Source organism: Thunnus albacares, chromosome 13 (genome assembly GCF_914725855.1).
Source record: "Thunnus albacares chromosome 13, fThuAlb1.1, whole genome shotgun sequence".
In the NCBI taxonomy this organism is placed as follows: Eukaryota; Metazoa; Chordata; class Actinopteri; order Scombriformes; family Scombridae; genus Thunnus; species Thunnus albacares.
In genome coordinates, this window is record NC_058118.1 from 5311916 (window position 1) to 5327013 (window position 15098).

Genomic DNA, 15098 nt, shown 5'->3' on the forward strand with positions numbered 1-15098 from the left:
GGGACTGAGTGGGTTCTGAAGGAGCTATCCTGGAGTCTTAAATTAATGGAGAGAGCCTCATTGGCTTCAGTGCTCCTCCACATATATATAGTAGGACACAACAGACGAAACTTAGCCCTGTACTGACTCTGTATTCATAATATGAAAAATTACCATGATTATTACCATGGTGTATTTGAACAAAGTGGAATTCTGCTATCAGCATGAATTAACAGTCCTCTGAAGTATTTATTTTTTCTCCTGTTCTCATGCACAAATAATATCTCACCAATAAATAAAAACAATGTGGTGCACATACTGATGGGGGCTGGAACTTATGCAGGACTCAGATGACAGTGTAGGTGGCTAATAAATCACAGGCACTCAGGGCACAGTGCTGCCCTTTTATTCAACTGTTAATAATCAGTGCTACTGTTTGGCTTAAGGACTTCAAACTCTCCCTGATAGCAATTTACATACTGATCGGACATCATGCATACTTTCAGCTCAAGAGATATTCTAGTATTTTCAAGTGTGTGTGAATATGGAGGTTTTGTCCGTACTGCACTGCACACAATTATCTGCATCAGAACGCATGAGGACATGAGAGACGTGAAAGCTTTTTAAAATAAACTGATCTGTTGATGTGTGAGGTTGTCTGACATTAGTCTTACCTGTGACCGTTGAGGCTGAGGCTGTTGTAGGCAGAAAGGGGCCGGGGGTGGCAGCGTGAAGGGGGCCGATGTGGCCCTGCCTGACTGGGGTGCTGTTGGTGAGGGTGGTGGGTAGGTAGGGCAGGCGACGGCGGGTGTGGGTGAAGAATGGGTGTCGGCGGAGGCCGGGGGTGGCACAGCGGTTCGGGCTGGTGCTGGGGCCGGGGAAGGGGGGGTGGTGAGGGCTCTTGGCCCTGGGCGAGAGGCAGGGCTGCGGGCGTCTGAGGCCTGGGGAGAGCCTCTGAACGTGGGGGCAGGTGGGTCGAGGCTGAAGCCTGGGTAGGGCCGTTGGTCTGGATCTGACGAGGGGACGGGAGCTGGGGGACGGATGACTGGGGCTGTGGATGGGGCAGGGGAAGGGCTTGTGGGGGCAGAGGCTGATTAGGGGTGTTGGATGCAGGGATCTGGGGGTCCCTGCAGCTCTCCTGGCTCCTCTCCTGACTGCGCTCTAGGCCTGACACCTTGAGGAGGCCTGGGCCGTGAGGCTCCTGGCTGCCATTGGTGGAGAGCACATTGATGCCAAAATCTGGAGCTGTGCAACACAGAAAGAGAAAAACAGTGTGAAAATCTGCATCTCCAATAACAAGTCTTTGTTTCAGAAAAACAACAAAAACACATAAGTTTGTTTTCAATGAAATGTTGGTCAATGCAATGGACATACAACGTTTATGGATTGGAACCTGCTGAATGTCAAAACACCAAACAAGATCATGGCTTTCAGACATATATACACCAAGCACAGAAGATCAGCTCTCAGATAAATGAACAGTGAATATGACCATCTTCAGCTCTAACAAAGATCATGGGTGTGAGTGAGCTACTGGCCTTTTATAGACACTCTCCTTTTCCAACTGCCATCTCCTCTGCCATGCTTAGATTTTTTGAGCTGACAGATAGCCCAACAAACTTTTCCTCCTCCTCATACTGACACGCCCTGCTGGGGTTTGCAGCTGTGCTGGCACAAGCACCAATTCCTGAGCCCTTTCACGCAGCCTTTAACACTGTCCCTGAGGAGATCCTACACAGCTGAAATGTGTTTTTCTCATTCAGGCCTAATCACTTTGTTTCATGTACAACACATCACCTTCATCTCAAGGTTTTGTTTTCTTTGATGATAGAACTTCCATCCGCAAAAAAAATTAAAGTCTGGTCAAATTTGTTATTGTGGCATTTTATCACGTACTACTGAGAGTACACTTTGGCATAACTGAGATCTATTGCGTATAGAAACCTACTGTAGCTGATTTGGACAACAAGCATAGAGGTTTACATGTACGTTCACATAGTTGCAGACACTTCACAAAGTCCTTTCCCAAAGTCAAATAAAAACTGCACACTTATGCTAAATAATAGTCATCTGTTTCTTTTCTTTACCACATGCAAACTAGCTTGAGTGTGATAATGATTAGGGCTTTTTAAAGGGCACTGCAGAATAACAACAGTGCATTCATTAATTCATGATTGCATGTACCATGAAGGACGGACGTGCATTTAGCTTGCTGTCTGACAAGGTGAGGATTAATTTTACGGACTTTCAGTAATTGCCAAAAACCAGCAATTACCTGCCATTAGAAGCTCTGGCTGGACTCTACTGTTATGTCCAAAGTGTGTGAATTAATCCAAAGAATGAATAATAACTGCTGTACAATGTTGGAAGTCACACAGAACAATAGATAATAAGCTCTGTCCAGAGTATTTCTCTGCAGGGACCTTCTTCTACAGAACAAAGTGCTCACACATCAGCAGTCAGCTTGGTTGTTCCAGAGGCAGAGAGGCTCATGGGGGATGACAGTGCATACATAAACTGTAATTAACTCTCTCCAGGCCTCAGGGGGGTTAGGGGCAGGAGTGAGGGCTCCTCCTCCCCCTCAGTGCGACCAGCTAAATCCTTTACCTGCCAAAGAGGTGAAGATGGAACCCAGTTCCCCTGGGCTGAGCCGGCAGCCACTGCAGAGCTGCAGCCTGTCACTTCCATCTCCCTGACACACTACTCCCACCAGACCACTGCCAACTCCACTGGGAGCAGGCTGAGCTAACAGGACTCTGCCAGAACCTCCGTCCATTAGCATTAAAATGCTAAGCGAGGTATTAGAAGCCCCAGGTGCATGTGATATTGTAGTTAAGGGTCTGGGGAGGTAATTCCCGGTGCAAGATCCCAATCGATATCTACAATAACAGCTATTGACTCCTGCTTTCTGTGGGAGAGCTTACTCAGACATCTGCCAGCCTGTCAAGAGACAAAAGACTTGAAGTGTTTTTGTCATTGTTTAGTAGTTTGGGCAAGCACAAGGAAGAAAAGTCCCCTCATAATACAGAGAGGCATCAGTCTTCAAAGCTAACTAACCCTCACATAGAAATTATATCTCTTCTTTGACAGTCTGCACACAAAGCACATCCTTGTTCAACCCTCATGTGCATCAATGAACAAGAACGCTGTGCAGCCCTTAAATCCATCTCGCACATCCATGTCAATCTTCTCCACTTACAAATGCTATTACTGGTCAAGAGAGACTGCTGCTGGCTAACAACTTCACCGCAGCAGACGAGGAGAGGAGAAATTCCCAATTCTCAAGTGTCCCGCGCCGCACCTCAGTCCCTGAGGTCCCTGGCTTGCTTTGAGGATGAGCTAACACGCTAAAACGAAGGTGTCTATTCTGGTCATAATGAAGACTCCAGGGCCAGGCAGAGCGAGGAACAAGAGGAGAAGAGTGTACGCCAGCTTCCCTCCCGCGAGGGTTCATTTGTCAGTCTTCTTCATCCCTGGAAACAAATAAGCGCAATTCCCGCTTGGATCTCTCAAAATGTGGAGCCCTGCTGTTTCTCAACGTTTCAGTAGTATTGCGTTTTTTAACTAGTACACACTGCTCGGTGGAGCGTTAGAGTGGAGAATGAGGCCTGTGGGTGTGTGGGTTAGTTGGGAAGGCAAAAGCTAGAGGCCGGATTTAAGAGGTGAAGGGGGTACAGGAGGACTTTGTGAGGGTCAGCTGGGTGTGTGTGTGTATGTGTGTGTGTGTGTGTGTGCAGGAAAGCCCTTCATTAAGGCTGGATGTCAGGGGACCCAGCAAGGGGCTTTGGAGGATAGCTCATTATCCCAGGGTGAGCCATCTCCTACTGTTCACAGTGTATTAGCTGCACACACCACCACTCCTGATTTGTATCTCCCTACATGGTTAAAAGCTACACTGTGGCATGTAATCATTAGACAGGCTACAACTCTAAACTGGCTGAACCAAATATGTGATAACATGAAACACAGTATGACGAATGAACTTTTTTTATCCATTGAAGAATTTAATTAAAAACTGCGATAAGACATGAGATTACAGACAAAGTTAATTGGTATGCAGGCCACTTTCATGCTCTGTTTCTCAGCTCACCTTTGTTGTTGCTGTCCTGCAGTGGACCACAGCTCATTAGCGCCATGACGCTGTATTTAATGCTTTTATTTATGTGTTACTAATATCTCATAGAGTCTGCAGGGTTAATATAGCTGTGTATTGGTTGGTTAGGGACCACTCATCAGCAAGGTATTTGTATCAGTGTAGCCATGTGACAGACAAAAGGCTCAAATCTTTGAACCAATCTTTACACTACAGTATGATCCAAAGAGGGAGTGAGGAGGAGCTCTGGCAAAGGGAGATGCAGAACATTAGGTAGTTTAATATGGTGTTAGGTCATTACTGCAGTACATAAGGGGATTAATTTAGCATATTATATTTCAATGTCATCACTTGATACAGCCTGGCCCATATAAATGATTAACAAACAAGCGCCAACATCATCCTCTTTTAAAAGCGCGACTGGCAGGCCAGCACCTGTCCTTTTGAAAAATACATTAGTGCCCAATTTGAGCCAAAACTACTTTGCTAATCTATCTATCTCTCTCTCTCTCTCTCTTTCATGTGAGTGTGGGTGGATATGGCAGCCTACACCCACGCCTGGAGATATCCTGACAAATTTATGGCTGCAGAGACCTCTGTGACATCCCAAGCCTCCGTCCCTTGCTGGCACCCACCTCAAATCCACCTCAAAATAGCACCCTGGCGTATTCTAAGCCCTCACACATTTTTGGGGTTGCTTCCAGGCAGGGGTCGCATAGCTCCAATCACACAAAACCAACAACCTAATACATAGCAGGAGCCACGAAACTGACAGCTGAGCCACAGGCGCTGTGTGTACTTCAGGGTTGTGCACTGAACAGAGGCAAAATGCAGAGAGGGCTGCGTCCGACCTGCTGATGCCAGTGCTTCAGAGGCGAGGCTGATTTCTGTCCAGCTCACAGTCTATAATCCACAGTCTAGCTACAATCATACAGCACTGCCCGTTAATGAAAGACACATATGCTAACCAGCAGGATACTCTACTTACATGTCCATACTGTACAAATACTCCTGCAATTAGAATTCAAGTATTATGTAGTAGGGAAAATCAAATCAAAAGATTTTTTTTCAGTGATATATTATTGATGCATTAATGTGTAAACAGCATTTTGTTGTACCTGCTGCAGGTGAATCTAATTTTTACACTTTACATACTAACTAGCTATCTAACTATATAAAGTGAATGATGATGGTTTTCTAAGATCTCTGTCTGAAAAGAAACTAGTAACCACAGTTGTCAGATAATATAGCAGTAAATGTTTCACTTTGACTGTACTTAAGTACAGTACTTATATAAATATAATTTGCTACTTTGATCTTAACATTGTTTCATAACCTTCATGAAATACAATTAGAGTATATATAATAATAGAGTATACATAGTGTGATCAAGCAACAATACAAAAATACTTTTCAGAAAAATGTCTGTTTTTGTTAATAATGTTATTTGACTGTGATCACCAATTCACGGTCATAGCCTACCTGTTTATGTACTACTACATCACCGACCATCACCTCAGCCTTGTTAAACTAAAGACACAACAGTTCCAAATATAGTTACAGATAAAGCCCAGAACAATACCCGTTTTCATTTGCCGACATCTTTATTTACAGCAAACTGACAGCTGTTAAGAGAGGGTCAGAGTTATTGCGCTGGATGCTTTGAGGTTGTAACAGCTGTGCAACTGTTGAGAGCATCTAGGAAACAGGTGCAAACATGGAGGGAGGGAGGAGCAGGTCTAGAGGGACGGTGGCCTGCTATGCATTATGACCTTAGGGGCACCAGATGATGCAATAGCAGGTAACCTCTGGGTGCTGACAGCAGGTCTGTCTTGTACCAGTGTCATGCTTCAACACTAGCTGTTGCTACTATCATCTAGTGGGAAGGGGGACCGTCACATGGGCAACCAAGATACTGTCAGTGAATTCTCCAGAACTGGGGTTTGTTCTACTACAGCCACGCTAGTAGGTTGTGAGTCTGTAATGCTAAATGCTAAAGTCAGTTTACTAACATGCTGATATTTAGCAGGTTTCTTCTTTACCATCTATTTTGTTATTTAGCATGAAGTACAGCTAAGGTTGATGGGAATGTCATTAGTTTTGCAAGTATTTGGTCATGAAAGTATTGGACAAATTGAAAGTTTGACCTGATGATGATGGCGCTAGATGAAAGGTTAAGGGACCGACAAAGTTATTACAATTCATCCTGAGGGGGTCTTGTACCAAATTTCAAGACAATCCATCCAACAGCCATGTAGCTACAGCGTAGCTAAAGAAACAGCAGAGGTGAGAAAAATAAACAACACCGGAATATAATGTGATAAATTCTCTTATGAGAAATGACTGTATTAATTGATTGTGGATTTTTAAGTAATTTGCTATTGTGACTGACAAACTAAAAGCAATAACTTGGCAGCATTTAGCTTGGTGTGAATAGGGATAGAAAATGGAGTCTGCAGGCACTTAGCTACAGACTGGAAAGTTTAAAAAAAAAAGCCTTTCTAAGGAGAAGTGCTGACAACTCCAAAACCCAGAGCTGTCTGTCACAGCTGACAGAGACCTTCGATGTTCCACTGATTTACTGTTGGCCCTGCAACTCTTTTCCTCTATCTCTGTCTGGTATTCTCTCTCTCTCGCTCCCTGTTGTGCAATGCTAAGCAGAATCATGCCCAAACCGCTCACAGATCACATCGCTCTTCCAGAGGCAACAGTTTTACCACACACCAGCCGACACAATGCATTCACAGAAAACTGTACCACGATGCCTGTGAATCATAAGAAACAGATTAATTTGGTCTAGAGACATATTTTAAAACCGCGTGGGCTGGTGTGGCCGGACTCTCAGCAGATAAACAGTGGTAGCATTGTTGGGAGGAGGCTACATTTTTCTGCCCTTCACTTTGTCTTCTTTCCGCCGAACACATCATCATCCTGCTTCTACTCAGAAAACAGAAGAATAAACAGAGAGAGCCAGACTGTTTGCTCAAGTTGAATCCATTAAAGTGCACACTGTGCTGAACAAGGATTTGTGGCCCTCATTGAAAATTCCATCTTGCATTGGTATGTCTCAGTAAACATTAATTACAATCAGGATCTTGCTCTGTGCTGGGCTGGGCTTTCAGATGCTGGTGGAATAAAATCTCCCTAAAAAATATTTTCAGTCCCCAGTTATTCAGAATGTTTTTAAAGACAATTTTGCCTCAGGCCTTTGTCTGGAAACCATTTAGGCCTGACAAAAAAAAAAAAAAAAAAAAAAAAAAAAATCGCTTCGCCTCTATCTCCATATTTTGTTTGACAACAAAATTAGAGTTGTAATTGAGCAGCAAGTGTTGACAGTGGTCTGACCTCAGGAGCGGTTTAGACAGCATATGTTCCACAAAGAGCTCCTTGGTGAGGGACCAGGCTCTGTTTATTTGTTCTAAATGAAGCCTGCAGTCGCATTAATGGCAGACATCTTTAACAGATCTCTCTCCCACACAGAAGAGAACAATAAACAGCAGGCTTCTAGTTTCTGTCAGAGCTCACTCTAACTCCAGTCCTTGCGTTCGTAAAAGCCACAGCCGATGCACGACACAGCATCTTCTCCTTTATAAGTGTCTTTATCTAATTGCCAATTTTTTTTAGGTACAGCCACACATTGTAATGCAGCCCAATACAAAAGCCCTTCTATGAATACTACTAACAATGTTCACACACTCAGGAGAGTCTGTCTCTCTCCTCCTTCTCTGGGAGCTTAGTGGAATACCCTGGAGTTCATATTAGTGGATGACATCTGAGCTCAACTCCCATGTCTGTGGGATTGGAAGTTGTTTTGAGATCCCCGATGTTCCAGTAGTCCTCTCTGGTACCTGAAATGGAGACAGCCCATGTTGCCCAAGTCTGCACATTAACCAAGGGATTCATTTCCTCATCTGAAGAGACATGACTGTCAGTTTAGAGTTTTGCTGAGGAAGTGCTAATTTATATTTGCCTGCCATGCTAAACCTACAAATGTTTACCAATTTAATGCTGTTGAAGGGAAGAGCTAAGACTTGCACTTTGTTCTCGTGATATCAGTTCACAGAAAAGCTGAAACCCTGTGTCAGTAACCTTAGCTGGGGAAGCTTTTTCCCTGATCTCATAGCCAAAGCCTCCAGAGAATCTCCAGTCTATTAGCTCCTTATCCCTCCCTTCCTCAGCTCTGAAGACTTTAACAGCATTAGCTTCTCCAGGAGCAGTAACACCACACTGTGTGATACCCCCATGTGTCTCCAGTGTCGAGGCACCTCACAGCAATGAATTCACAGCAACAGGCATGCGTGTTGGACATGCCCCAGATGGGAGTCCAGGGCGCTGGGCCCTGACAATGATGGACGCTCCCCTGCTGGCCCCCCTAGACTCTCCGTCATGTCAGCAGCTCTCTAAAGCTAAAGCCAGGAGGGGTGTTGGGTTACACAGCCTGGACATCCCGCCGTGTGGAGGGTCTTGGACTGGAGCTGTTTTATTAGTGCTAGACTCCCAGGGGTGGCTGTAGAAGGGGAGTGGGAAGCTAAACAGAAATAAAGGTTGGGGGAAGAGGGGGTGGGGTGGGGTGGGGTGGGGTGGGGGACAAGTGAGCAAGCCAACTATTCTGGCTGTGAGAGCATGACATGTGTAGTCTTTCAGTGAGAATACCACAGTGTACTGATATCACCTCACAGTAACACAAACCGCTGCTTTAACAAGCGGTGATTGAGCAAAAGGCCAAAAGCAGGCGGGAGGCGGGGGAACGTTGTTAAGCTGCCTCTCTTAACATCTATATTTCATGCCTGTCTCATTTGGTTTATGAATTTTGTATTACAAGTTGTGAAGTCAAAGCAAGTGCGCATGTAAATATAAATAGAGTGTATATATGTAGTGATGTCATGGTGCATGGTGTGTGCGGTTAGCCGAGACATAAACCCCTGACTCCTCTTCCAAGATAGACCGTCTGACTGTGATCCTCTGTGAAATGGTAGCAATCTGGGGTAATTGGGCTTAGTAAGCTACTGAATGTTCTGAGCTCCTCTTACAGATGCAAGGCCATAGAAGATCAGCTGCCAGACCACAGAGATCAAGCACTTACACATGTTTACAGAATGACAGAGTGCAAGAGAGAAAAGACGGAGGCAAATAGAAGAGTGACAGGTATATAAACAAAACATTTCAAAGCAGAAAGGGAAAGAAACTTGCTCTGTCCTGTCTCCTACCTTTGCTAGTATCCATCCGTGCGCCATTCATACTCTGTCTGGTAGGGGCAATGTGCTCTGTCTCTTCTCTCTCTAGTCATAATGAAGCCATTTACTAACAGAGAGCTGCAGTGACAACACTCTTCCACCCACAGTAGCTCTGATTACAGCTGCGCCTGTAATGGCTCTTAACTGCTTCTGTGTCTCGCTCTCACTGCTCACTTCTCACCCCAGCAGCATGTGGAAAATCTGCTGCTTTTCTGCTTATGCAGCCTGTGTGGCCTAAACGTTTGGACACCTTCCCCCAACGCCGCGCCCCCCAAAAACACCATCACTATCTTTACGTGCACATGAGGATGCGGCGGTGGGATCAATGGCAGCAGAGTGTCCCATTTCTAGCTCCCCAGCTATTGCCCCTTTAGAGAACAAATCTTTATATATCCCTGAGAGTGTGAGGTCAGGCTGGAGGAACGTAATGGGAGAAGAGCAGGGTCACGGACTCGATGACGGGCATGCAGGCACAGGTGACCACCAGAAGGGGTGGGTGGATAGCCGGCCAAGGGGCCAGACTTCTGCTGCCAGGGGCCTGTGCAGGGTAGCCCTCAGGGGGACACTCATTGTCCGTGGCTGACAGATCCTCTGCAGGTTTAGCTGTCATGCCAAGGCTCACTGAGGCTTTGAAATAACAGCACCGTGTAATGAGGATCCATCCAGCCCACAGCAATTGGTCAGTGCACATTGTCACAATGGTGTAAAACTACACCGAGAGACAAGGCAGCTGTGGAGCGAGCCAGACCATTTGACCTCAAACATGTCACATATACGTAAGCTGGCTGATGGGACTTCTCACAGGACCTGATATCTCTACTAGTGAGGAGTGAGAAATGGTAGGTGGCCATTCTTTGTGTGCATGTTGTTCCCTAGAGAGACACACAGAGTGAAGGAGCTGCTGAGAGGCCCACAGCGCCTTACATGTCAGCTAGCATCTCACTTCCTCAGCGAGCCATGAAACCTGTCAGTCCTGTACCGGTTCCTCACAGCAATGTGCATATTTCATTGATATCACAGTCTAGACAGTATGTTGAAGATTGGAGGGAAAACGCCACATTGCCAGTATCATTAGGTGTTATTACTAGTATAGTCTGACAGGGTGCAGCTTCTGTGATTGTTGTCCCGTTCTTTTGTATGAAGTGACCAAATCATTTTTAAACATTTTTGATATTTAAGTAAATTGTTGAATTTTTTCACTGTGGTGCAAGCAGTACAATTTAGGTAATTTGACACTTGACCAATGAAATATCAGAAAATCATGTCATCAGACCTTGTTACACACATTTAAAACTTAAAGGTGCCCTGGTGAGTTTTCATGTAAACAAAAGTTTTGTTTACATCCAGTGTCTCTCACCAAAATGCATTGTGTGTATCCTTAAAGCAATTATTAAACTACATTTAAGGGTTAATATTTTACACTGCACTGTAACTTTTATTCTTGTTTTCTGTCTCATTTGCTTTTAGCTTCTTTTTACTTCCAAATTTAACACTTTTTAACTGTTTTTATATTTTTTTTTACTTGTGTTGCTTTTATATTCTGTTTAGATGCCTTTTATGCTCTATGTAAAACACTTTGAATTGCCTTGTTGTTGAAATGTGCTATACAAATAAACTTGCCTTGCCTTAAGGTCTAACAAATGTGTTGAATGTAGTTCCTTTCACATAAAACATTTGCAAAGCAGAATTTTTGAAATCCTATTTTAAATCATTGTTTACATAAACATTTGCTAGATTTCAGTCTTATTCTTCACTGCATTTGTGGGTGTATTACTATATTTCTTGGCTTGTTACAGCCACTAAATGGCTATCGGCGGTGTAGCGTGACACTGGCAGCAGGAATGTGTACTGTGTCACTCGTGTGCTTGTGCACGAACGATACAAACAAAACAGGAGCCCACACGTAAAAACATTGCTTAGTAGCACCACTAGTGGTCAAAAACTCCACAGGATACCTTTAAAGGACAGAAAATGGTCAACAGAATTCCAGCAGTTTGACGACCACTAATAGTAGCAAGCTGGTAAACATGTCAAGGGGCAAGACGCATCGCTGCTGTACTATAACTGTTTTTATTAACTTCAACCCCTCCTCACCCTATATGAACATTTGACATTTGTGGCTGAAAGGCACTGCAGTCAGAGTGTAAACCACCATTGATTCCCATTTGAGAGAAAAACTAAAACACTAAACTAAAATGCTTAGCATGCAGCTTAGTCATAGCTCAGCTCAGCTTCTTTGACTTGTGTTGCTGCTTGAGGCTGGAAAAATGAACTGTTTCGTGTTGCACCATTGTGGTTAGATAATTACAGCTTATCTATTAACAAAGCCGGATGTTGAAATTCAACCAAAAGCAGGTGACGGGTTAAACACTTTCACTTGCGGTTTGCCCCAAAACACTGCTTAATGTCCCACAGTAGCGCATGCACTACAACGTCTCACCACAGGGGATCTGTGACAAAGTAAGTCTTCTGAAAATGTACACAAAGTACAGGCATCTTTCCATAACAGTATCTACTGACTGTAAATTCAAGTCATTTGTCAAATCGCCAACCTGAATCCATGTAAGTTAACTTATTTAAGTCTGAACAAAAATAAAAACAACTAGACCCTCCGAACGCTCCGACTGCGCCTCAGAACAACTCAAGTATTTCACAACACAGTGACTGTCAACATGTGTTTCTTGTCAGTCCCTGTGACAGCTTTGGGGGAACAATAGACAATCGCACGTTGAGCTGATAAACTTCAAACGCATGCTTAAATTTCAATTACAATCACATGATTATAAAAAGTCCACACCCGCTCATAAACACCTTCTCCTTTCACTCTCTTTTTGTCTCTCCCTTATTCACTCAGACTTACACAGAAAATTCTACCAGTCAACAAGTCCAATGCCACCCTGGTTGAGGTGCATGCACTGCAGCTCTATGTCAGCTGCTTGGATCTGTTCAGTGTTGGCCTGTCCTCCATGAGGCCCTGTCAGCCTGTCAGCTAAGCCCAGCAGACTGTACCACACCAACCCGTGGGGGGGGGGGAGGAGGAGGCTGCTAATTGTATAGCTGGCTCCTCTGAGTTGATAGATGGCCTTGGCTCTCTCCTTTTTTCTTTTGAGACTCACCCAATGCAGTAAGGGATGTTGACGCTCTGCTCATCTGTTGTGTCGAGTGTAGAAAAACCCTCTTTCTTTCTTTCTCTCTTGCTCCTTCTCTTTACTCTCCCCCTCCCTCCCTTCAGCCAGCAGGCAGAGTATGAGTGTAGCTGGCTTGCAGCAATAAGGAGAGTGACAGCTTGAGCTGACACGCTGACACCACCATGATTTCACAAGGGAGAGAAGCATGGAGCGCTGGAAAGAGAAATCTGTCCCCAGAGAGTCATCAGTCTGTGCCTCTTTCACTCTCTTTCAAATGGGGCCAACTGGTTTTACACACATCCACACCACATATTCAGGCTGCTCGCGAGGATCAGATTCAATGCAGCCTGTGCCGCGTATTAGGACGATATAAGAAAAACTCATTCCAGGGGGGTAATAGCTTGAATGCATGGATCAAATGTCTGAGAATCTGGTGAAGTATCAATTTGCATGTAGCCTTTTCTCTTCTTAAATCTTCACCGGCATTACAGAAGCAGCCAATGTGTCTACGTGCGTGTGTGTGCGAGCGTGTCAAGTGCCGTCTCATTACCCCCTCGCTCAGGTTTCACTGCAGTCGGATTAGCAGGACACCCGGAGCAGAAACAGAGCTGTTAATGGCTGTCTCTCCTCTCCACTATACTTTCATCCCTCCTTCCCACTGGCCTGGAAATGCTGTGTGGTCTGCTGATGTGGTGGTAAACCTACCCATCACTCACAAAAAGGGAATCAGAGAGATGTAACCAGGCCTAAGTTCTCACCCTCTTCTCTCTGCTTGCAGTCCTCTTTCTACAGAAACCTCAGTGAAGCCACATCAACATGCTTTTCAAAATAACACCACAAATTAGCTAAGGGCTGTTGGCAAGCTTCATGGTGACGAGCTATGGCTGTGGGACTGCGATACTTGGCGAGGGAGGGTTAGTGTAGGGGAGGCTGGTTGGGATTTAGCTGTTTATTTGAACTTCACCGTCGTCCAAACAGTCAGCTGCCTCTCTGCTCCCTCGTCAAGCCTCAGAGCTTAAGCTGGGATTGTGGTGGTGGTGGGGAGAGAACAACTTGATATCCCCCTTTGGGCAGCGGCTGCCCTAGGCTTGGGTTACTTTAGGGGAACAATGCAGCCTCTGTCCATGGCCTCCTACTCAGAGTAGACATGGGCTCAGACAGGCTCGCTAGTGTCAGGCATGGCCAGGGGATTCATACATCACAACACCACACTGCACACTGACTGAGCGCAGGGTTTAGGGAAAAAGCTTCCAAACACAGCTTCCCAGCTTTGCCTCTAAATGGCCCAGCAGAGCCCCCAGTCTCAGCACACTAAGAGCTAAACCAGACGTGCAGCCGGTACCGGCGCAACGGCCTGTTTGCTCTTGGCTTGAAAGGCCTGAAAAAGCAATCCCTTCTGGGATTTTGGTTTTTGTACGACAGTGTTTACAGTAAAACCTGACACGTGGAATAAAGAGGGAATGCTGGAACCCCGAAATCAAATAGCTCCCGCCTGGAGCAGCTTAAGCTGTAACAGATGGTGACAGTCCGACGGACGCTGATGGGTTTGGGCAGGCTTCTAAGAACTGTGGCCAACAGCCAGAGATGATGAACCAAAAGATGGTGATAAAATGGAACATTGTGCAGTTTGTTAGCCTTTGTTTATATCAAATGCACATGCTTTGAGATTTCCTTTCCAGGATACATATATAACTTTACGCACGCACATCATCCAACACAAATTAACCATGTCCTCTCCACCCACTCTGCCCAGAAGTCACAATCTATCTTGAGATCACACCCAACACCAGGGGGCGATGTTGCACTATAGGTCTGACAGCCCCATCACAACTAGTACCTGACCCTGTGCAGTCAGTAGCCTGTGGAAATATAATGAAATGTGGGTTGAGACAAATGAAAGCCAGGCGATGTGTGTGCAGAGCAGAAACACATGCAAGGGATCTGTGGACTGCTGCTAACAAACCAGGATCCTGCTCTATAGTCCTCTCTAATCTGCCCTGCGGCTCATCAGGGCTTTATTTCTGCCCTGCATATTTATGAGAATCACAGAGTGCGAGAGGGGGAAAAAAAGATAACCTCTTCTCTTGTGGGAGCAATTAAAGCCTTGCTTTCATCAATCCTGATCAGAGTCCTCATGCTCTTTTCTCTCTCAGCTTTTTGTGTCTTTAAAGGCTGTGTTTACACTTTCCCTTCCGCAGCACTGACCCTCCTCTGGGTCAACAGGTGCAGATAGGGAAACAGAAAGACTCCTTCACACCCGACCTCTTCTCTTCTCTTTTTTAAAAAAAAACAACAACAACAAAACACCACAAGCTGTAAGACACCAGTAAAGTCTGATCCCAAGCTTCTATATACGCAGTTCTCTCTGTGACAGTTGAGAATTACAGAGATTATATTAATCATTTATTTTATGTAGAGAAAAACCTGAACATGATGGCAATGCCCTGCAGTGTCAGAAGAACCCAACAAATGCTTTAAACAGCTCAAACGTTTTTAACACGGGTGGCCTTCTGGCATTGTTCTATCCGATAAACTCTCCATGACCACATAATCCCAAGATGGATGGTTCTGTAAACTTTGAGCTGTCATTCACCCTGCTGATCAGAGCTATGCATTTTTTTTTCTTTTAAAAAGAGACCAAATCCTACTTCATGCTGCTCAAAG

General features: G+C 45.0%; 1 protein-coding gene across 18 annotated transcripts in view; it reads right to left on the reverse strand.

Moving 5' to 3' along the window:
* auts2a (activator of transcription and developmental regulator AUTS2 a) overlaps positions 1 to 15098 on the reverse strand; it is a 479781-nt gene that overhangs the window by 13279 nt on the left and 451404 nt on the right. For 16 of the 18 annotated variants that reach the window (XM_044369937.1, XM_044369938.1, XM_044369953.1 and 13 more), the window contains one exon: positions 654 to 1224. In XM_044369937.1, the coding sequence (XP_044225872.1) occupies positions 654 to 1224 (571 nt within the window). Of the gene's footprint in view, positions 1 to 653; positions 1225 to 9279; positions 10717 to 12422; positions 12858 to 15098 lie in introns of those variants that run through there. The other 2 variants (XM_044369951.1, XM_044369952.1) reach the window with 2 other exon arrangements.